Source organism: Carlito syrichta, unplaced genomic scaffold (assembly GCF_000164805.1).
Source record: "Carlito syrichta isolate Samal-C Ts95f unplaced genomic scaffold, Tarsius_syrichta-2.0.1 Scaffold305126, whole genome shotgun sequence".
Classification (NCBI taxonomy): domain Eukaryota; kingdom Metazoa; phylum Chordata; class Mammalia; order Primates; family Tarsiidae; genus Carlito; species Carlito syrichta.
Window position 1 is genome coordinate 7,159 of NW_007249222.1, and position 22,745 is coordinate 29,903.

At 35.2% G+C, this 22,745-nt stretch overlaps 2 protein-coding genes and 1 pseudogene across 2 annotated transcripts; 2 read left to right on the forward strand and 1 right to left on the reverse strand.

The window, feature by feature from the left end:
- Positions 1-4,148: 4,148 nt before the first annotated feature.
- On the reverse strand, positions 4,149-5,096 carry LOC103263486 (olfactory receptor 52A1-like). The gene has a single exon (XM_008061169.1). It carries the CDS (start codon positions 5,094-5,096, stop codon positions 4,149-4,151), a length of 948 nt encoding a protein of 315 aa, XP_008059360.1.
- Positions 5,097-17,500: 12,404 nt separating this feature from the next.
- On the forward strand, positions 17,501-18,451 carry LOC103263487 (olfactory receptor 52D1-like). The gene has a single exon (XM_008061170.1). The coding sequence runs from the start codon at positions 17,501-17,503 to the stop codon at positions 18,449-18,451; it is 951 nt and encodes a 316-aa protein (XP_008059361.1).
- Positions 18,452-18,787: 336 nt separating this feature from the next.
- On the forward strand, positions 18,788-21,582 carry LOC110595906 (annotated as a pseudogene).
- Positions 21,583-22,745: the final 1,163 nt, after the last annotated feature.

Genomic DNA, 22,745 nt, shown 5'->3' on the forward strand with positions numbered 1-22,745 from the left:
GGAGCCCAGCAGGTTGAGGCTGCAGTGGCCGGGAGCGGCCACTGCACTCCAAGTCTGGGCGACAGAATGAGACTCCGACTCAAAAAAAAATGGTTATAGAGATATAACTTTTGTTTTTTATTGATCAGGTTGTTATTTGGTATGCCATTGGATAATCCTTGATAAACATCCACAAAGAGAAATCATAATATAATGGCATAAAGATTAGAACTATAGAGTGGAATGTGCAAAAACATAATGAGGCCTGCTAGAAGTTAGTTTGGTTTGATCAGTCATCTAAAGACAGACAGTTATAATACAGTGCACGTGTGCAGCTAAACCATGATTAAAAAATCATATTACTAGTATGAAGAGTGCCTTCTTAGAGTAGATTGGGGTTAGAAAAAAATAATCACAACAACATGTCATAACTTACAATAATTTGCACAGACCTCAGATTTGATAAAATTAAGTTGGGGAATTCATGGTATTCCTTGCTGATTAGCAGCTTTGGTTTCAAATGGTCAGGGAAAGTAGAATGTAAATCTGTATAGAAAAGTAAAATATCTATTAAGAGAAACCTCTTGCATCACCAAGACTCTATTCTGCATTGATCTTTTACTTTCCAAAATTTTTTTTTTTTTGAGTTGGAGTCTCACTCGGTCGCCCAGACTGGAGTGCAGCAGCCGCTCCCGGCCACCGCAGCCTCGCCTGCTGGTCTCCGGCGATCCTTCCACCTCAGCCTTCCAAGTAGCTGGAACTACAGGCATGTGCTGCCATGCCCGGCTAATTTTTGATTTATAGTAGAGATGAGGTCTCGCCAAGTTTTGCCCAGGTGGGTCTCGAACCCGCGGGCTCAGACAATCCATTCACCTCAGCCTCTCAAAGGCGTGGGACTACAGGCTGAGCCACCGAGCCCGGCTCCAGACAATTTTTAAAATTAAAAGTACAATCTCAAAGGTATTTGGAATGTTGAGAATGTCCTGTGATGCTGTATGTCTTTTTATCTAATAGCATACATTTTCCAGTTTTGTTATTCTTCTCTACATTTGCCTTGACTATAAAGATTAAGATTCCAGGCAAAGTGTGGAATTGATATGCTATTAAACCTATCGTTAAAAAATCTTGTAAAATTTTGACAATCTATAGGGGAAAATGTTTGAAGGCATTGAAAAGCAATCAAGGTAGGCACTAATAAGTGAGGAGCTGATTTTTGAGAGAAGGGAAGAACAGAGGAGTAGTTCTGAATTTTTCCAGTTCCTCTCTAAAAATGATTCTAATTATGAATATGGGAAAATAAAGTCACAAAGGTAGAAGTATTCTTCATGAACTGAAGAGGTCAGAATCAAAGGTTGCAAAGTAGTGAGAATATTGACAAGCAAGGGCTAAAGACAAGAAAACCATAAAGAAGTGAGCTTTGTAGTAGCACCCCACCATTCCAGACATTATTGACCAGCTCCCAAGTGGTTCAAGGGTGAAGAAATATCCAAGAAATACAACAGAAAACAGGAGTTACAAAGCTAAAGACTTCAGCATGCAGTCTTTACTGGGAAGATAGTGTGTACAGGAACATGCTTCGAATTATGAACCTGAGAAATTCTTATTCTTCCAGTGAGAATCATTTTCTAAGAGTAAGGGCTACTTGATAAGAGTAAGAACAAAATTTAAAGGTATTATCTAACAAAGCCTAAAAATAGCTCTTGATATCATTAACGTGCTCCATGGGTTTTCTTTCTAGCAAAGACAATATAACCATCTTAGGAGAAAAACAATTTTATCCTGGCATTTATCATTTCTTCTTCTAAATTTTAATATATAAAAAATCTTGTGTACTCCTAATTTATTGACTAGTGCTAATTCTCTCCCCACCCCCTTTATTTCTTGTTGGTGTCTCACTCTTGCCCAGGCTGGAGTGCAGTGGCACAATCACGGCTCACTGTAGGCTCAAACTCCTGGGCTTTGGCAATCCTTCCACCTCAGACTCCCAGGTAGCTGGGATTACAGGTGCATGTAACCAAGCCCAGTTAATTTTTTAAATTTTTGTAGAGATGACGTCTTGCTATGTTACCTAGGCTGATATCAAACTCCTGGGCTCAAGTAATCACCACCCACAGTCCCCCATTTCCCAAAGCACTGGGATTACAAAAGTGAGCCACAAGCCCTAGTCCTCTAATACTCTTCTATCTTGCTCTTTTTCTTTTGGTAAATTACTTAGCAATTATTAAGTTGGGAAAAACTGTCATTTGCAAATAGAAAACAGGACTGTTTTCTATGTATTGGCTAAGAGCTCAAATAATATGTGCTGGAAGTGGTAGAAGCAGACTCTAGAATTATTCCTAAATTTAAGGAAACGTGTTCAAAGTTCCATCATGAACTACAAAGTCAGTCATAGACTTTTCATGGATACTCTTCTGAATTCATTCTTGCTCTCTTGACTTTGTTACTAATTTTGAATATACTGAGATGGTTATATGTTTTTTCTTAAATATCTTTTTAAATTTGGTTTAATATTGTTAAAATGTTAAATGTCTCAGAAATATTTCATTCCTACATAAAGTTCACTTGATTTGTAACATATAATTTTTTTCTGGATTCACTTTCTCAATGTTATTAGATATGTTGTGTCTATTTTTTGTGACAAACATGGGTATATATATACCCAGAGTGAGTTGGAGTCTCACTCTGTCACCCAGACTGGAGTGCAGTGGGCTGCTCCCGGCCACCACAGCCTCGACCTGCTGGGTTCCAGCAATCCTTCCGCCTCAGCCTTCCAAGTAGCCAGAATTACAGGCATGCGCTACCATGCCCAGCTGATTTTTTTTTTTTTTAATTTATTGTAGAGATGAGGTCTCGCTGCCCAGGTAGGTCTCGAACCTGAGGACTCAGGCAATCCACTCACCTCAGCCTCCCAAAGGCGTGGGATTACAGGCTGAGCCACCGAGCCTGGCTGGGTTTTATATTATTAACAGCTTTTGTAATTAGAGCTATGCCAACCTCATGATATGACCTAGGAGCTATTATTCCTCCTGTATCTCTTAGAAAAAAAGTTTGTTTTGAGATTAATATTAATTTTTGTTTAAATGTTTGATATAATTCCCAAGTGAAAATGTCTATGGATTAATATATTTTAATATAAAAGATTCAGTTGGTTAATAGTAAGTAATAGGGGTATTTAGATTTTATATGTCTTTTCAACTTTTTGAGATTTATGCCTTTAGGAATTTGTGCCTACTTTATTTACATTGTTGAATTCAATGGCCTAGATTTATTTGCAATAATTTGATTTTGATGTGTTGATATATGTATTCTGTAGCAATATGTCTTCTTTCTTTATGTCAGTGATTTGTGTTTTTGCTTTCTTTCTCTCCCTCTCTTTTTCTGGCTTTGTAGTTTTTCCCTATCATTTGTTATATTTAACTGATTCTTATTCTTCCATTATCATTTTCATCTTTCAATTTATTTATGTTTAATTTTATCCTCTTTGTCTTACTTCTCAAGGTATATATAGAAAATTGGTATATATAGCACCAGAGCAAACCAGCAGTTAATGAACATGTATTTCAAGGACATGCAAGATAGGTCTTATACTGGACCAAAAAGCAAATCTTAATATATTTCAAATATTTAATATTATAAAAGGTATTTCCTGACTACAATAAAATTAAATCAGACAACAAAAGTTTATTAAAAAATCTTAAATATTTAGGAATCAAGCAGTATATATTTTAATATGTCATGAGTTAAGGCAGAAATGATGCTAAATATTTATCTTATTTTTAATTGAATAAGAATAAGCATAAAAATGTCAAAATGTATAAAATAGATAAAAATTAAGATGAAAATGCATATATTTCAAAAGAAAAAAATTAAAATCAGTAAAAAAGCTTCCTTACCTCAATAAAAAGAACTGTAAATGAAATGCCAATAAAATAAAAGGAAATAAATGATTAAGATGAAGTTAGAAGCCAAACATATTAGAGGTAAAGAGTTAATATTCATCTTATCCTGAATACTTTTTATGTCAACCAAGATGTAGTTTTGAAAATTGTTGTCTCTGAGATCCAGCATGATGATGTGAAACCACAACAGTAAACACACACAGTTCAAACAGTCTCCACCTCTAGGAAATAAAAGCATTTTCTACATGGTTATAAATGTTCAATAGATCACTACTGGGATCCATAATTCAGAAGAAAAATCTGTGCCACACGATTTCGAATTACCTTATTTTTTATACCATAGACAACAGGGTTGAGTGCAGGTGGCACAAGGAGGTAAATGGTAGACAAAAGAATGTGGGTAGAGGGGGCAACATGTCCAAAACGGTGACTGCAGAAGGAGAAAAAGGCAAGAATATAAAACTCAAGGAAAACAAAAATATGAGCTGTGCATGTGTTAAATGCTTTGAGCTGTGCCTCCTTCCAGTGTAGACGAAAAACAGCTTGGATAATCAGAATATAGGATACAAGGATTAAAATCATATCAAATCCCAGAATGCTAAAGCCCACGAAAAGTCCGCAGGCTTTATTGACTTGGATGTCTTCCACAGCCAGTTTGACCACTGCCATGTGCTTACAGTAAGAGTGGGCAATATGAACAGAATGGAAAGCATGCAGTCTTTTTATTAGAATGGGTAACAGACCAACCAGCACTGTAGCTCGGATTGCCACTACCACAATCAAGCGAAGCAAGATGGAAGGTGTGAGGATGGATGCATGCCTCAAAGGATCACAGATGGCAATGTAGCAGTCAAAGGCCATGGCTAACAGAATGCCAGACTCCATGCACTGCAAGGCATGGATGAAAAAAAGCTGCGCCAGGCAGGCATCAAAGGTCATGGAGCAAGATCTGAACCAAAAGATGGCCAACATCTTGGGAGCAATGGCTGCACAGAGTCCTATGTCAGTTGCTGCCAGCACAGCCAGGAAGATGTACATGGGCTGGTGCAAAATACGTTCTGCAGGGATGATGATCAGTAAAAGGATATTTCCCAGAAGAGCCACTAGGCACACAGCAAAAAAAGGAAACCCAATCAAAAACTGCACATGTTCTAGTCCAGGAATGCCAATCAAGGTTACAGTTCTGGGGTTCAAATATGACACGTTGATGGATGCCATTGAGGTTGGTATTCTGTCTTCTCACCACCGATTCTAAAACCTGCGGAAGAGAATTTGGGTGAAAAGTGAAAACGCCTCAGCTCTCACTGTCATGCAAACATATTGTGCATATTGAATAACAGCTTAGCCAAATTATCCTGAGGTTATGCAATATATGTCATGATAGCAGAAGCTTCACAGGAGCCATTGCAAGAGTTTTTTTTTAAAGTGAACATTTCAGTATTTCTGACTTAACTCTTGTGAAATGCAAACTATGACATGGAGCACTGATCTTTTGTGTCTTTCATGATGACCTCTACACTAGTTTTTCCAAAAAAATACAATTAGATATTCCTTCTTTATATATTTCTAGAGGCCAGATGATTTCTCCAGACTTAGAAATTCTCTTGAATGAAACCTCTTTCTGTTGCCATGTGTGTGTTAAGTACATAATCTTATGAAAGTCTTCACTATTAGCCACACTGCTCCTAGAATGTGAGTTATTTATCTCTGAGTCCTTTTCATGTGTTTTCAAATGGGGTTTGTTAAAGGACAGTTTTAGTTGTGTTATATTAATTCAATCCTTCATCAAAATATTGAATAATCGAATATTTTTCAGGCCACTAAGTGAGGTCCTTAGAAGAGACTATAAGAGTACAATTTCCTTTCAGAGACAGCCAGGGGAAGTGATTCCCTGAGTAAATTTAAAACCCTTTATATTTAGGGTAGATGTGTTGAGTAAATTAAAAACGTGGACTATAGAGGATGTTTTATTCCAAGGCTTGGAAGATTTTTAAAAAGGAAGAAGAAAACAAAGATACCGTATTCAAGAAAAATTGACAATCTAAATAGGATAGGATAGCCCAGGCTTAGTGGCTTATGCCTGTAATCCCAGCACTTTGAGGTGCTGAGGAGGGTGGAATGCTTGAGCCCAGGAGTTTCAGACCAGCCTGGGCAGCATAGTGAGACCTTGACTCTACAAAAAGTAAAAAAAAAAAAAAAAAAAAAAAATTAGCTGAACATGGTGGCACACGTTTGTAGACCCAGCTACTTAAGAGGCTAAGACAGAAGGACTGCCTGGGTCTAGGAGATAGAGACTGTAATGAGCCACGGTGGTGCCACTGCACATCAGCCTGGGCAACAGAATGAATCTCAGACTCTAAACAAACAAACAAATAGATATAAATGATATAGGACAGTATATAATCAAAAGCAGAACTATCTAGTTTAGGCATACCCTGAAACTAGATTAGCATGAAAGTGTGGGGGGTATGTATGTGTGCTTTCACAGAGGTTAGAAGTCAGTAGATCATTAGACTCCTTGGACTCTTGGTAAGATTTCATATTCTGCTTTGTATAATGGACTTCAAATTTACTTTTTATAGTAACTTTACACTAGACTGTGATATATTAGCTGTGGTTTGAGTCCTGAAGATCCATTGAATATAATGGATCTTTTACTACTTCCCTAGTTCTATGATCTTTCCAGATTTTGGCTCATGGTCATTTTAGGGAGATTCAGATACACTTAACAAGACCTTGTTTTCCCATTTTAGTCTCATTTTAATTTATCACATTCTAATTTTTGAACCATTTCTAATTTTGTTCCAATCAGTCCATGCCTAAACATTGATCCCAATTTCTCCTGAAAAGTGATATTCTCTATCTGGTTACTTCCACACACTTTGAAAAAGACAACACTGATGAACAGCAGTGAAAAAAATATCTGTTTCTGTTTCTCTCTGAAAGGCAGTTTCTTGAAGAATGTCAGATAAGCAGTTGTTTCAATTTCACATGAAGGACATGCTTGGAAGTAGAAAAAGAATTTGTGGTAAATAATACTTATATTTAAGAAAAAAAGGATACTGAGATCTCTGTTTTGATACTGCAACAATAATGAGTAGACTGCGGCCAACATTGCTATATATATGGGTTAATGCAATAAACATTGTTCTGAAAAAATTTTCCTTTGATGCTTACATGTGATTTTTGGAGGTTGTGTTAAAGTATATAGACAATCTTTTAAATTGTTGACAGAAATTATGGATGCTAAAAGATAAAGAGATCTTGTAAGATGAAACTATCTGTATTTTCTTAATCATTTAATCATTTATAATAGTCAAAAAGCAAAAATAAATATTATACTTATCTTCACCCACTTCATGATAATGTCTTTATTAGATTACTTGCTTAGTGAATAGCTGAATAGCAAGTGGTTAAAATCAAGGGCTTAAAATCAGAAATATGATTTTCTTACCAATCCTGACTACTAAGCATATAATTAAGAAAATAAATAAATAAGTAAATAGATAAATAAATAAATATTTGTAATGCTTACTCTTCCTTAGGGCTTTCTGAGTATGTGTGGATTTAATGGGGGAGATACAATCATCTAGATTTCCTTAAACCCAATTTATATAAGGTACAAGAGACTATGAGCTTGATGACCCTTAGCAATTTAAAATAATCTGACTGCTGTCACATAAGGGGTTGTCTCATTCTTACTGACTGGGTGAAAATGGAAGAAAGGATGTGCTATCTCCAACAGAGGCAATATGGCAAAAGGGAGCTTGATGTGTCCTTTTCCTTAACTAAGAGAAAACTGAGCTTCTGGGCAAATAAACCAGATACTAAATTTTTTCAAGTCATATGAGTATCTTGTCTTTCCCCTGCTTTCTGCATGACTCAATGACCCACCACGTTTTCACAGAGACCAAGTGTACATTGGCATAAATCATTATTTTTAATGTCCAACAAATCAGGGAACATTATCAATAATTGATATCCAGTTGACTAGAATTCAGAAAACCTGGTTACAAACTTGCTTATGTCATTAATTTTGGGAGAGCCAGAAATACAAGAATATATTACTTAATTTGCTACCAAAATATGTAAGCTATGTCATATTAATCTAGCATTTTTAATAAAAACAGCAAAAATATGAACAAAAGAATTATTAAATAAAACCAGATTTTAAAACCCTATTCGATAAATTTTTCCTGAAACAAACCACAATGACAGCCTTATCCACCCTCAGATCCTATTTTGTAATGAAAGAAACTTACCTGCATAAAGCTAAATACTGGAGTGGCATCTGAGTGAGGTGATTTTATTAACCTGTTTTTTTACCAAAAATTTTAGCACACATAGATATTAATAGAAAAAGTCATTGGACTTTCTTTAAAGCCTAGACTGATCACAGAGCATCATTATTCCCTAGGGTATCATTATCCTTCTAAATCCCAGGCTTCTTTACCCAGGAGCAAGTTGGTCTCAGACCTGAAGTACAGGGTTCAGAAAGTTCTCTGACTTTTAGAGGAAAGAAGTCTCCCAAAAATAAGGACTAAAAAATAACTGGTCTTGAGTCACATGCAGAGAAGGTTGATTCTGAGTTCATTAGAAATTAGATCAAGTGAACCTGAGAGAAAGAGGTTTCTTAAGATGTAGGAAAGAAGAGTAATTATCTTTTATACCATCTGTTGTCTGGCAAGGCCTGTAACTGAAGTAGAGGAGTTGGAATTATTCTGATTATAAATAAAATAGTGATACTATTACTACTAAAGCTACGTAATGAATGTTACTCCTGTTCACCAATATTTTATAGTAACCTTTAAGTTTGAATGAAATTTAAATACTTTTTTTAGGGACAAGAATTTCCAAGGAGCCACTCCAGGTAACTTGATTTATTCTTGATTGTTATCAAAGATCTGTTTTGCCTTTTCATACATTTTATTGAATTTGAGTCTTAAAATGTAACTTGGAGTGAATTGAGTGAAAAATGTAATAAAAAAGTTTCAAGCCGAGACATTACATTAACAAATAAAGGCAAACACATAAAACAAATTGTAGAGCATAGATCTATACCCATTTAAAAGCTGAAAATAATATGAAATATTGTGAGAGATACATTCAGGAAAGCAGACTGGTGTCAGAGTAAAATTATGTATATATTCATCATTATTCTTCATACAAGAGACAATTTTAACAGATCATTGTTAACAGAGGGTCAAAATAGAATGATATGCAATTGTATTTTAGACAAGTCAGCAGGAAATATGTTTAATGTATGTATTTGAAGAGTATATTGATTGACTTTGTATATCTTTCTCAGATAAATGTCTAAGTATGTTGCTCATTTAAAAAACTTTTTTATTTTAAAGATGTGGGGTACAATTCAGGGTTAGGTATACAAGTGTTCATTATGCAGGTAACCTTGTTATTGAGGTGTGCCTCCCTCATTACCCAGTAGATTCCCACTATTGCCAATCCCGCCTCCCTGCCCTTGGCCCCCAGGCAGTTTCCTACTTCTGCCAATCTCTTTCTTATAGTATTACGATAATTGTTCAAGATCCGCTTATGAGTGAGAACATGTGATACTCAGTTCTTTGTTTCTGTGAGAGATTACTCAGTATTATAGACTCTGATTCCATCCAAGTTGTTGTGAAGTTCATAATTTCGTCCTTCTTTATGGCTACATAATATTCCATTGTGTATATGTACACATTTTTTTAAATCCAGTCCTCTTTTGATAGGAAGCACAGTGGTTCCGTGTTTTTGCTATTGTGAACGATGCTACAATAAACATGCACATGCAGGTATCGTTTTCATAGAGTGATTTGAGTTCCTCTGGGTATATTCCCAGTAGGGGAATTTCGGGGTTGTATGGAAGGTCAATTTTTAGATATTTTAGGAATCTCCACTGTTTTCCACAGAGGTTGTACTAGTTTACACTCTCACCAACAGTGTAGAAGTGTTCTCCTTTCCCCGCATCTTCTCCAGCATCTATTGTTTTTTGAGTTATTGATGATGGCCATCCTGACTGGAGTTAGGTGGTACCTCAGTGTGGTTTTAATTTGCATTTCTTTGATGACTAGTGAGGCTGAGCATTTTTTCATGTATCTGTTGACTGCTTATATGTCTTCTTTTGAGAACTGTATATTCATATATTTTGCCCACTTTGTGATGGGGTTGTTTTTTTTTTTCTTTTTCTTTTCAGCACATTTAAGTTCCTTGTATATCCTAGATGTTAGACCTTTGTCAGATATACAGTTGGGAAATATTTTTTTCCCAGTCTGTGGACTGTTTTCCCACTTTCTCAATTGTTTCTTTGGATTTGCAGAAGTTTGTCAGTTTGATGAGGTCCTGCTTGTCTATCTTATCACTTATGGCCTGGGTACTTGGGATTTTTATCAGGAATTGCTTGCCAGTTCCAATTTCCCTAAGAGTGATTCCTGCGTTTTCTAAGGTTCTTATAGTTTGAGGTTTTACATTTAGGACTTTGAGCCATTTAGAGTTGATTTTTGTGGATGGGGATAGGTAGGAGTTTTGTTTTGATCTTCTGCATGTGGTCAGCCAGTTTTCCCAGCACCATTTGCTGAATAGGTTCTGCACTTCCCAATGGTTGGTGGTGGAGGCTTTGTTGAAAATGAGTTGTTTGAGAAATTGGTGTTTTGCTTCTGGAATCGCTATCCTGTTACATTGGTGTATATGACTTTCTTGTACCAATACCAGGCTGTTTTGATTATTGTAGCTTTTTAATAAAGCTTAAAGTCTCAGATCCTGATTCCTCCCACTTTTTTTTTTTCTTCTGAGGATTGTTTTGTCTATCTCTGGACCAGATGACTTTCCAGTAAAATTCTACCAAACATACAAGGAGGAGCTGATGTTAATACTTTTGTAAGTATTCCAGGAAATCAAGAAAGATGGAATTCTCTCCAAATCATTTTACGAAGCTAACATCACATTGATACCCAAACTGGGTAAAGATACAACAAAGAAAGAGAATCACAGGCAAATATCACTGATGAATATAGATGCTAAAATTCTCAGCAAGATTCTAGCAAACCGAATTCAACAACACATCTCAAAAATCATCCACCATAACCTAGTAGGCTTCATCCCCAGGATGCAGGGTTGGTTCAACATCCCCATGACCATAAACATAATTAAATACATCAATAGATGTAAAGACAAAAGCCACATGATTATGTCATTAGATTTGGAAAAAACTTTTGAAAAATCCAGCACTCTTTGATAAAACCCTCGAACATCTAGGCACAGATGGAACATGCCTCAAAACAGTAAGAGCCATCTACGATAAACTCAAAGCCAACATACTGCTAAACAGACAGAAATTGAAACCATTTCCCCTGAAAAATGGAACAAAACAAGGATGCCCACTCTCACCCTTCCTCTTCAACACAGTATTAGAAGTCTTAGCTACAGCAATCACACAAGAGAAGGAAAAAAGGGTATCCAAGTAAGAAAAGAGGAAGATGACATAATCCTATACTTTGCAGACAACATAATTCTATACTTCAAAAAACCAAGAGAATCAGTCAAAAACCTCCTTGCACTGATAAAGGACTTTGACAAAGTCTCAAGGTATAAAATAAATAAATGTACAAAAGTCAGTCGCATTCCTATACACCAACAATAAACAAACAGAAACCCAAATAAAAGACATAATCCCATTCACAGTATCCACAAAAAAATAAAATAAAATAAAAAGAAATACCTTAGCATCTTCCTAACCAAAGACATGAAAGACCTTTACAACCAAGACTACTAAACACTGCTCAAAGAAATCACAGATGACACAAACAAATGGAAAAATATTCCATGCTCATGTATTGGAAGAATTAACAGTGTTAAGGTGTCCATCCTACCCAAGGCAATCTACAGATTTAATACAATACTCATTAAATTACCAGCAGCACTTTTCTCAGACCTGGAAACAACAATACAGTTTTGTAGATTTCAATGTACAAATCCATCATGTATTTTGTTAGTTTACTACTGTTTCATTTATTTATTTATTTTTATTTTATTATAGCGATGTGGGGTGCAGTGAGGATTAATTACATAAGTAATTAATGTATGTAGGCAAATTTTGAGGTTCTAACTGGCTCTCACTCCCCAAGTACCAGATATCCTTTGTGTTGTCAAGTGCCCCCCACTTTTTCCTCCCTCCCTCCCCTTTTTTGATGTTACTGTAAATTGAATGATTTTCTTACTTTCCTTTTTATAATGCTAAGTGTTAGTGTACAGAAATGCAAGTGATTTTTGATTGCTGATTTTGTGTCCTGCAAGTTGAATGTATTTATTAATTTTAACCATTTGTGTTGGTGTGTGTATGTATGTGTGTGTGTTTGGAATTTTGTGGGGTTTTTTGCTATAAGATCATGTTATCTAAGAACAGAGGATAATTTTATTTCTTCTTTAGAAATTTGAATGCCTTTTATTTATTTTCCTCATCCAACTACTCTGACTTGGTCTTCTAGACTATACAGAATAGGAGTGATAAAAGGAATCATCCTTGTCTTCTTCCTGATCTTAGAAGAAAAGTTTTCATTATTTTCACCATTGAACATTATGTTAGTTGTGGGTTTTCCTGAGCTATGATCTTTACTATATTGAGGTAGTTTCCTTTATTTCTACTCTGAGTTTTTGAAAAAGATTAATGTGTGTTAAATGTTTCTCATGATTTTTCTGCTTTAATTAAATAATTATGTGGGATTTTTCTTCTTTCTTTTCATGTAGTAGATTTACTTTTATTGATTTTTGTGTATTGAAATATCTTTGCATTCAAATAGTAAATTCCACTAGGTTATTATATTTAATGATTTCACTATGTACTTAATTTGGCTTCCTAATGTTTTGTTGACAACTTTTGCTTTACTATTTATATGACATATTGATCTGTAGTTTTGTTTACTTGTAGTGTCTTTCTCTGGCTTTCATATCACCATCATGCTGGCCTCACAGTATATATTTGGAAGTGATTCCTCTTCATCAAATTTTTGGAAAAGTTGGAAGAGAATTATTGTTAATTCTAATTAAATATATGGTGGAATTCACTAGTGAAGTCATCTTGTCTTGGATTCTTTGTTGAATTTTTTTTTTTTTTTATGGATTCAATCTCCTTACTAGTTAAGGATTTTAGGCTGTCTATTTCTTTGTGATTCAGTGTCAATAGTTTTCATTCCTAGGAATTTTTAAAATATAAGTTATTCAACTTTTTAAAAATAATTTTTATTTCTGAAAAAAATGAATCATAAAGTCCCTCTTTCATTTCTGATGTTAGTTGAGTCTCCTCATTTTTTCTTTATCTATTCCGCTATCAGTTTTCTATCTTCTCTCCCATAGGATTCCTAGTTAAAATTGATATTAAAATTAAGCTAAATTAACTGAAGAAATAAAGAATGTGTTCTGTGATTTTGAGTTTCATTCAGGATTTGTCTTGGTATGTGCTTTACAAATTATATTAAACTTCTGAGGGACGGTTACATGTGCAAGTATATACCTAAAGGAATGCACAGGTAAAATTATTATCCCTGAAATTATGTATTTTATTCATCATCACCAACAAAAAAATGGCTTTTCCCAATAATCCATAGGGACTTGACTGTGACAAATGTTATTTTCACTTATCCTTTGAGATTACTATGCTGAAGTTGCTACATATATAAAGTACGTTTAGGTTGCTTCTTGCCTCTGAATGCATTTCTTTATAAACTAGTTAAGGTGTTTATAAAATGAAAGATGGAGAGGAAAAGACTAGTTTAATTGATCCATGGATGACTTTTAAGAGACATGAGACTCCACTAAACAATACTATCTTATTTTGTAAACCAGCTAGATTCAAGGGAGAAGATATAAATCTTTGGACTGAGAAAATAGATATTTCTTATTTTCCATGGAGAACATGAAAAAACAACTAGATTCTAAGAAACAGAACTTTTTTAAAGGATGTTGTAGAGGTGAGGATTATCTCTCAATCTGATCAAATTTTATATTGTATGACTCTATTGAAGGAATAAACATTTGCATATCTGTGACTGTTGGACTCAAATATAGGTTGGCATTTTCAGAGAGATGACATCACAGAGATTCTGTCATGAGCACTTGTGCATAAAGAATGTTTTGTAAGTTATTGTAGTATCTGTGAGTATGTCCTCTTTCCATTCTGTTCTTGCAATGTTCTATATTGCACTTACATACTTAATATATACTTGCTGAGAACCTACTAAGTGACAGCCACTGGTCTAGAGACTGGACTATAAAATTCCCTGTCAATTTTGTGATTACTCATTGATGTGTGGGGACCCTTGTTTGACCATATAATCTTATTTCATGTTACTAATATTTCAACTCTTTGTCCTAACTATACTATATCTTAATTAATTATGCCATAATTGCTTTTCCTAATGAAACTTTGTTCAGGCTTTTTTTGCTTTTCCTTTGCTTACATGTATATGTAGATAGACAAATATAACTTCGTGAGAGTATATAATTGTATCTATCTTTATCTCTATTAAAATCTGACAGGTCAATATTATATATTCTTCACATTCTAGCCTAAGTGTGATTCATTCAAGAATATTTTCTTTGAATCACTAAACTTGATTTGAGCCCTGTTGTTTCTACATGATACTTTTTCTTTCCTTCTGGGATAGTTAATTGCATGATAAATTATTTACAAAGTTGTTTTTAAAAGTTATAAAATAAATAAAGCTATGTTTGCATCACTCTCATGTTTTTCACTACAATAAAGCCCGGGGTCTAGTAAATGTGATAGCCTAGAAAATATTTCCTCAGCTAATGATATTTGAAGAGCATAAATGTGTTGGCATAATTCTGGGAAGCACACTTAAGGGAACTCTGCTTACATTCTTATGAGTGTGTATTATATTGATGAGAATATTTTTGATACATAAGGAAAGCAGGATCTCTTTGAGAGTCAATGGAAGTACTATCTAAGGTCACTGCCTTGATGGGAGATGAGAAACAGAAAATTAGTAATAAGATTCTCTAAAACTGAAGCATCTGTGATAACCCTCCTACTCTCTGTCTTGTGCTTAACTACTTTATCCCAGGGCTTGTCTGCCACGGAGATTTGACTATCCACGGGACCTATGAAATGTTTGAAGAAAGCTGCTTTAGTAAGTACTTTATATCTCTAACATAATTAGGTCAATTTATGAGTCTAATAAATAAACAGTTTTGAATGTGTCATAATGTGAGTTCTACATCATTTGCATTATAAGGATCTATTCACCTAGTAAATGATCAAAGTTACGATAAATGAGGACGGAAAGATGGGAAGGTAGGAAGTGTGATTAACATTAAGAAATACAAGTTTCTTAGAACATATCTTACTTAAATGGTACATGATAGTAATAAATAATAGGAAATAAACAGTCACATGTTATTGTATGTCAGATTAATTACATATATAGTGTAGCAAATGAAAGTATAAAGATAACACATTATGTTAATCCTATTTTAGAAACCACATCAAGGAATTCAGGATCATGTCCTTAGAGAGGAACAGAGATCATTTCTTTCTTTTCACTAAACTGATTAGATTGTGGGTTGTAGAGTCCTCTACCTAAAGCAAGCATCCTTTTATAACTCCCTTAAATTTTGTAAGATCTCTACTTAATCTTTTCTATGTATGGAAACTCACTCACATGAAAGAAATACTGAATGAAAGCCCAAAGAATAAGCCCCTTCAAAAGCCTTGTTTCATTCAAAATAAAGTCTGGTTATCACAGATGTAAAAGCTTCCAGTAGAGATTAACCTGCAAATTCAAACCCAAAGTACCATTGAAGAACACCTTTGTATTCTAAGGAGTAATAGTCTGCATCTTTTATGTTCATATATCTGAAATATACTCTGTGTTAGCACTAATTTATTGGTAGTTCTAAACTCGGGGTTTTGGTATTTCCTAAGTATAAATGAGATTTGACACTGGATTCTGCGCATTTTGTGAATATGTTAGTCAATGAATATGTTAGTCAAAGAGTTTTCTGGCAGCTAAAATTAGGGGAACAGAAATAAATACTTTATTTTTTCTTTTTTGAGTTGGAGTCTCACTCTGTCATCCAGACTGGAGTGCAGTGGCTGCTCGCGGCCACCGCAGCCTCGTCCTGCTGGGCTCCAGCAATCCTTCCGCCTCAGCCTTCCGAGTAGCCGGAATTACAGGAGTGCGCTACCATGCCCAGCTAATTTTTTTTTTTATTCTAGAGATGAGGTCTCGCCTGCCTAGGCAGGTCTCGAACCCACGGGCTCAGGCAATCCACTCACCTCAGCCTCCCAAAGGCACGGGATTACAGGCTGAGCCACCGAGCCCGGCTAGAAATAAATACTTTGTAATAAGTAATATTAGGGAGAGCTTACAACTAGATATAGATGGAAAATATAACAAGTCATGGGATTGCTAGCTAAAACAGATTTGGGACCCATTTAATTGATGCAAAAATAAGTGTTTTTTAGAAAGTCCTCATTAAAAAAAATGAAAAAAATAAGTTTTTAATATTCCCCAGATATTTGTTAGTATAACTTATATTTATCTACAATGAGCAGAGAAAACTTTGAAAACATGAAGAAGCTGAAACGAGAAAAAATGGACTTTACTGCCTGTGATTTCCTTACTTTTTTAAGTCTTAGAAATCTTTGCTATCCTATTTCTTCTGTTTTTCCCTTCTTCATAGAAATTGTTCATATTACTACCAGAATATATAATATCCCAGGCTTTGAATAGTTTAAGGCTCATCACTTAGGTACCAATTTAAATATGACATTCTCACAACCCAACGTAGACTTGTCATTATTTATTTATTTATGGTGCCTTACTTTTTCCTCCAGTATTATCTCCATGATTTGTTCATTTCTTTTTCCCTTTCTTTTCCTTTTCTTTCTTTCTTTTCTTTTCTTTTCTTTTTTCTTTTTTTTTGAGTCAGAGTCTCACCCTGATTCCCAGGCTGGATTGCAGTGGCATGATCATGGCTCATCAAAGCCTCAATCACCTGTACTCAGGTGATCCTTCTGCTTCAGCCTGCAGGTGCTACTACAGGTACACACCTCTATACCCGTCTTTTTTTTTTCATGAAATTTTTTGCAGAGATGAGGTCTTACTATGTTGCCCAGGCTTATATCAAACTCCTGGGATCAAGCAATGCTCCCACCTCAGCCTCTCAAAGTGCTGGGATTATAGGCATGAGCCACTGTGCCAGACATTTAAAAAAATTTTTTGTACATTTTAAATATTCAAATGCTAAAACATGGTTTGTTATAGAGTAAATGTTTAGTAAAGATATGCTGCATGAAGTACAAGTATGACTACAAATGGAATAATTTACTGAAATGGACAAAGTGACTTACAGTTATCTGTGAAAATATGAAGTAATATAATAATTATCGTTTATTATTTCAAAGTTCAATAATTTGGAATACTTTAATTTTATTATTCTAGTTCTAGTGAACTTAAATAATCCTGATAATAAATTTGGATTGTTTTTAACAGCTAATTAAAGGCCTTTCTGAACTTAACCACTATATTTTTCAGCATCTGGTTGTGATCAAACTGTCATAGCAACTTGTTTTCATAAAAACTGATAGAAAGCAAAAGAAAACAATAATGCCTCCTTTCAATGCTTCTCGTCCCTCTTCGATCACCTTTTTGCTGCTGGGCATCCCAGGACTAGAGCACCTGCATGTCTGGATTGGGATTCCTTTTTGCTCCATGTATGTGGTGGCCGTGGTGGGGAATGTGACCATCCTGGCCGTGGTAAGGGCAGAGAAAAGCCTCCATGAGCCTATGTTCCTGTTTCTGTGCATGCTGTCAGTCACTGACCTGGTCCTCTCCACATCTACACTGCCTCGCATGCTCTGTCTCTTCTGGCTCGGAGCCCATGACATCGCCTTTGAGGCTTGCCTGGCCCAAATGTTCTTCATTCATAGCTTCACTGCCATGGAATCGGGTTTCTTCCTGGCCATGGCCATTGACCGTTATGTGGCCATCTGTGACCCACTGCATCATACCACCATTCTCACCCACAGTCGCATCACCATAATGGGTTCCATCGTGGTGTGTCGGGGTGTAGCCTTCTTTATTCCACATCCCATCCTGCTCAAACAGCTGCCTTACTGCAGAACTCGGATCATTGCCCACACCTACTGTGAGTTCATGGCTGTAGTAAAGCTGGCGTGTATGGACACAGGGTCTACCAAGCGCTACAGCCTCAGTATGGCTTCTATCATTGGCTCAAGCGATGCCATTCTCATAGCTGTGTCCTATGCTTTCATCCTGCGCTCTGTATTCCGCCTGCCATCCCGAGAAGCTAGCTTTAAGGCATTGGGTACGTGTGGCTCCCATGTCTGTGTCATTCTTGTTTTCTATTCCACAGCTGGGTTTTCCATTTTCACTCACCGTTTCGGGAAACATGTTCCAGCACATGTTCATATTTTTATTGCAAATATGTATCTTTTGGTGCCCCCTTTTCTCAACCCCATCGTGTATGGAGTAAGGACCAAGAAAATACGCGAGCATGTTCTTAGAACGCTAAGGGTCAAGGTTGCTTTATTTTAGTTGGATAAATGAAAGAGACAGCTCAAGAATCAATCTAAATGCAAGAGAAGATGAAGGGGAAAATAAATAACTGCTCTCAGTTTCATAACCTGAATTGCATTTATCATCCGAAATTTCTGTTAGTTACAAGTTGACTGCAAATTCCAAAAATTCTAATTCAACAATTTGTTACAGTTTTTTAATATATTTAATAAGTACTGGAGAAGAGATTATTAAACTTTCTGTTGTTTCTTTCAGAGAATAATTACAAACAGAATAGGAAAGGACAAAAGGATAAGTAAACATGATATAAAAAATAAAAGAAGATTGTTTAGAGAACTAAATGCTGAATAGAATATGCCTGAAAGTTTGAAACAATTTGGATTCATTGAAGATGCTGTGAATTCATCTATGAATTCATAGAACACATGATGATTATAGTTCTGCTTTCTAGTGAAATTAGATGAAAGGCTTATAGTTCATCTGTAGAAATAGTACTAATAACATATGCATATTAAAAGTTGGTATACAAAGATGAGTCTCCTAACAATAACATGGGAGCTCCAATTCTGGTGTAATGACAGCTCTGTTTTCTAGATAAATTTTTATAAAAATGCCAATATCCTAAAGTCTATCGACTGCTAGATAGAGTATTTTCAATATTAAACCAATATCTTAGAGTCTGTTTACTGCTGAAATTGAGGTTATGAATTCCAAGTTTCATATTTTGTAGTCAAAATTATTAAATTACCTGCTATTTTATACACTGGGATTATTTCATTGATTAGATGACTTGAAGCTCAGTATTCAGTTGTACAAAATGAAATGTCTTATTAGTGACAATGATAAAATACTCCTATTTATTGTCCCAGTACCAAGGACTTACTTATTTCATTAATTCATTGTCACTATTTTCCCAAGCAGTTATCTATTTCTCATTTTTTAAATATAATCTAACATTGATGGGTCTTTTATATTTTTGATCTATAAAGGCTGATTTTTGGCTACCTATGGTTTGAAGCATTTTACCATCCCTTGCTTATTGACTCAGGCACTCACACATAATTTAAACAAGACTAACATCTCTGGATTTATCAATACTCAGTTCATTCAAATATGACAACAGTGTAAAGGTTTCTGTTTTTGGAGAATTGATGTATTTGTCATAATTTTCTTGACTAAGAAACTCAGGATCAGAAGTAATTTGAAGGTGTATCAAAATTGATTTAGAAATTGTATGTTTGAGATTCGTATAGAATATTAAATGACTTATATCTTGTAGGCAAAAAAAAGTCTCAGATAAGGTAAATATTCAAGTATCTTCAACCTGTAAGTGGACAAAGGGTTTTGTTGTAAGTGGTCTCACTAAAAAAACAATTGCACACACATACACAAAATACAGAGAATTTGAACAATGCTGAAATCTGTGTTACCATTCCCTATCTGTCTTATTTAAGTGTATCATTTTGTATCAAGGATTAAGACTTTGGTGACTCCAAGGCATTGCTTGGACGTTCATAATACTTTGTATTAAAATAACTAACAATTGTGTGAGGATTAAATGAGATTTGTGAATCAAAATGGCACAAATAAAACACTCAATAAATGTTAATTATTTTGCTCCTCCACAATGACTGTGACTTTCTATGTTCTTTATCTTTCATTTGTTTAAATTGCTTTAAGAAATGCCTATTATATATTACTTAACATCTTTGCAACTGCATATTTGTATTTTTTGATGTTTATATATTGAGTGTATTTTATTCCATTTTCTTTTAGTCAAATACTTGCTGAGTCTGGCAACATTTTTTGTTTCCTTTTCCTGTGGACAATTTTGGTTAATTTCATCCCATATATTGATTATTAAAGCCTTCTGGAGAACAAGGTAATGTTATGAAAGTGGAATAGAACATTAACAAGAATATAGAATAAGAATATTTCATCTTTTATGTTAACACAATCATTTTATAATATGTATTCAATACATTTCTTTTAAATTGGATTAGATTGATTTGGACTAATTTTCTTAACTATTACATTTTTTCTATCATTATCAAGTAACTTTTTTTTTGAGTTTGGAATCTCACTCTGTTGCCGAGGCTGGAGTACAGTGGCACACTCACAGCCACAGCAGCCTCGACCTGATGGGCTCAAACGATCCTTCTGCCTCAGCCTTTCAAATAGCTGGTACCACCGGTGCATGTGCCACCCGGCCTGGCTCATTTTTTTATTTATTGTGGAAGTGAGGTCTTGCCATGTTGCCCAGGCTGGTCTCAATCCCCTGGGTTCAGGCAATCCTCTCGCTTCCACCTCCCAAGGAGCTGGGATGACAGGCATGAGCCACCACGCCTGGCTAAGTGAATTATTTTTGTTCTTATTTTTCTCTTAGAAGAAATTTGCATGAGGAGACCATAATTAAGTTCCTTAGAATCCATACCAGATGTACCTGGGAAGCTTGGAAACAAAATCACTCATCTTCTGTGAATGGAGGGCTCCTGCAGATTTCTCTGATTGTCTACAACCTCTTTCTACTTGTTTTATCATGGGAACTTAGTAAACTTATAATGAACTAAACTGTAAAGACAACAGGCTATATTATGTTTGGCTTATACTTTAATATTGTCATGTGTGTTTTTCTTTCTTTCTCAAATATATTTTACTGCCATACATCATTGCTGTGCTTTTTTTCACCATCATTTATCTTTCATGATGCAGTTCAGTGTCAACTGAAGGAAGTTTCCTCTGATGTTTGTCTTTATTAATATATACTTGCATGCTAATAATACCGAAGTGTGTGTGTGTGTGTGTGTGTGTGTGCGTGTGTGTGTGTGTGTGTGTATAAAATAACCATTCATATTTTCAGTATTAAGATAGACTGTAGCTCTCCATCGGTCTGCTGCTGTGCTTTATGTCCCTGGCCCCTAAGGTGGCGGCCAGGCAGGGAATCATGATCAGGTAGTGCAGTTTGCTGAGCCAAGTCAGCAGTTTATAGAGGACTCAATTTGAATGGTTAAAAGATGCACCAAACCTGATAAAAAGAATTCCAGAAGATTGCCATGGCAACAACAATAGGATTTGCTATAATGGGATTCATTGACTTCTTTGTGAAATTGCTCTGTATCCCTATTGCTAACATAATTGTTGGTGGCTGAATACTTTTCAAAGAGTGTTTGCATCGTTGGACTGATGGACCAGTGAGGGGTTGAGAATCTCAAGGAGTAAAGTTTGCCTATGTTTATTTTTCTTCCAAGACATTTTCTCTTTCTAAATTAAAATAATTTAAAATTTTAAAAAAAGATAAAATGTAACTAAAAGACATTCACTAGTATCTTAATTGTGATAAAATATATGCAAGCATAAAATTTATTATAAACATTGTAAGTGAACAGTTCAATGGCATAAATACATTCACATTGTTGTACAGCCATCACCAACATCCATCTCCAGGACTGTTTTTGTTTTTTTATTTTAAAGGTGTGGGGTACGATTCAGATTAGGTATACAAGTGGTCATTGTACGGGTAAAGTTTTGGCCTCCCTTTTGTCCCCACTTCATCTGGTTTAAGGTCAGGTACCCTTATTGATGTTATGTGCTCCACTCCCCACCCCAACCTGGACCCCCGGCAGTGTCCTGCTACTGCCAATCCTTTTTTTATCGTATTATGGTAAATGCAGAAGTGTTTTTGTCTTTCCCAACAGGAACTTTGTATCACTAAACATTCTCCCCATTCCCATTCTCCCCTCTCCTCCTCCTCTCATAACTCCCATTCCAAGAATTGTCTATAAATTTAACTACTATAGACACCTTATATGAGTGTAGCCATACAATATTATTCTTTTGTAACTCTTTTTTCTCATGCAACATGATGTCTAAAATATTCATCTGTGTTGTGGCATGTGACAAAATTTCCTTCTTTTTAATTTGAATAATATTCCATTTTATGTACATACCACATTTTGTCTATTCATTCAACTGTCAGTGGATAGTTGGGTTGTTCCCATCTACCAGTTATTGTGAATAATGTTGTTATGAGCTTGAGAGTACAAATATCTATTTGATTTCCTGCATTTATTTCATGTGGGTATATGCAAAGAGGTGAAATTGCTGAATCACATAAGTCTGAGTTTAATTTTTTGAGGAACTACCATATTTTTTCTTCTTGCTACTTACTGAATCACTTTACATTATCACCAGAATGTGCAAAGATTCTAGATTCCTTCACATCTATACCAACATTTGTGTTTTTTTGGTAATAGATATTCTAATGGGTATGAAGTAGTATCTCACTGTGGTTTAGATTTGCCTTTCTCTCAAA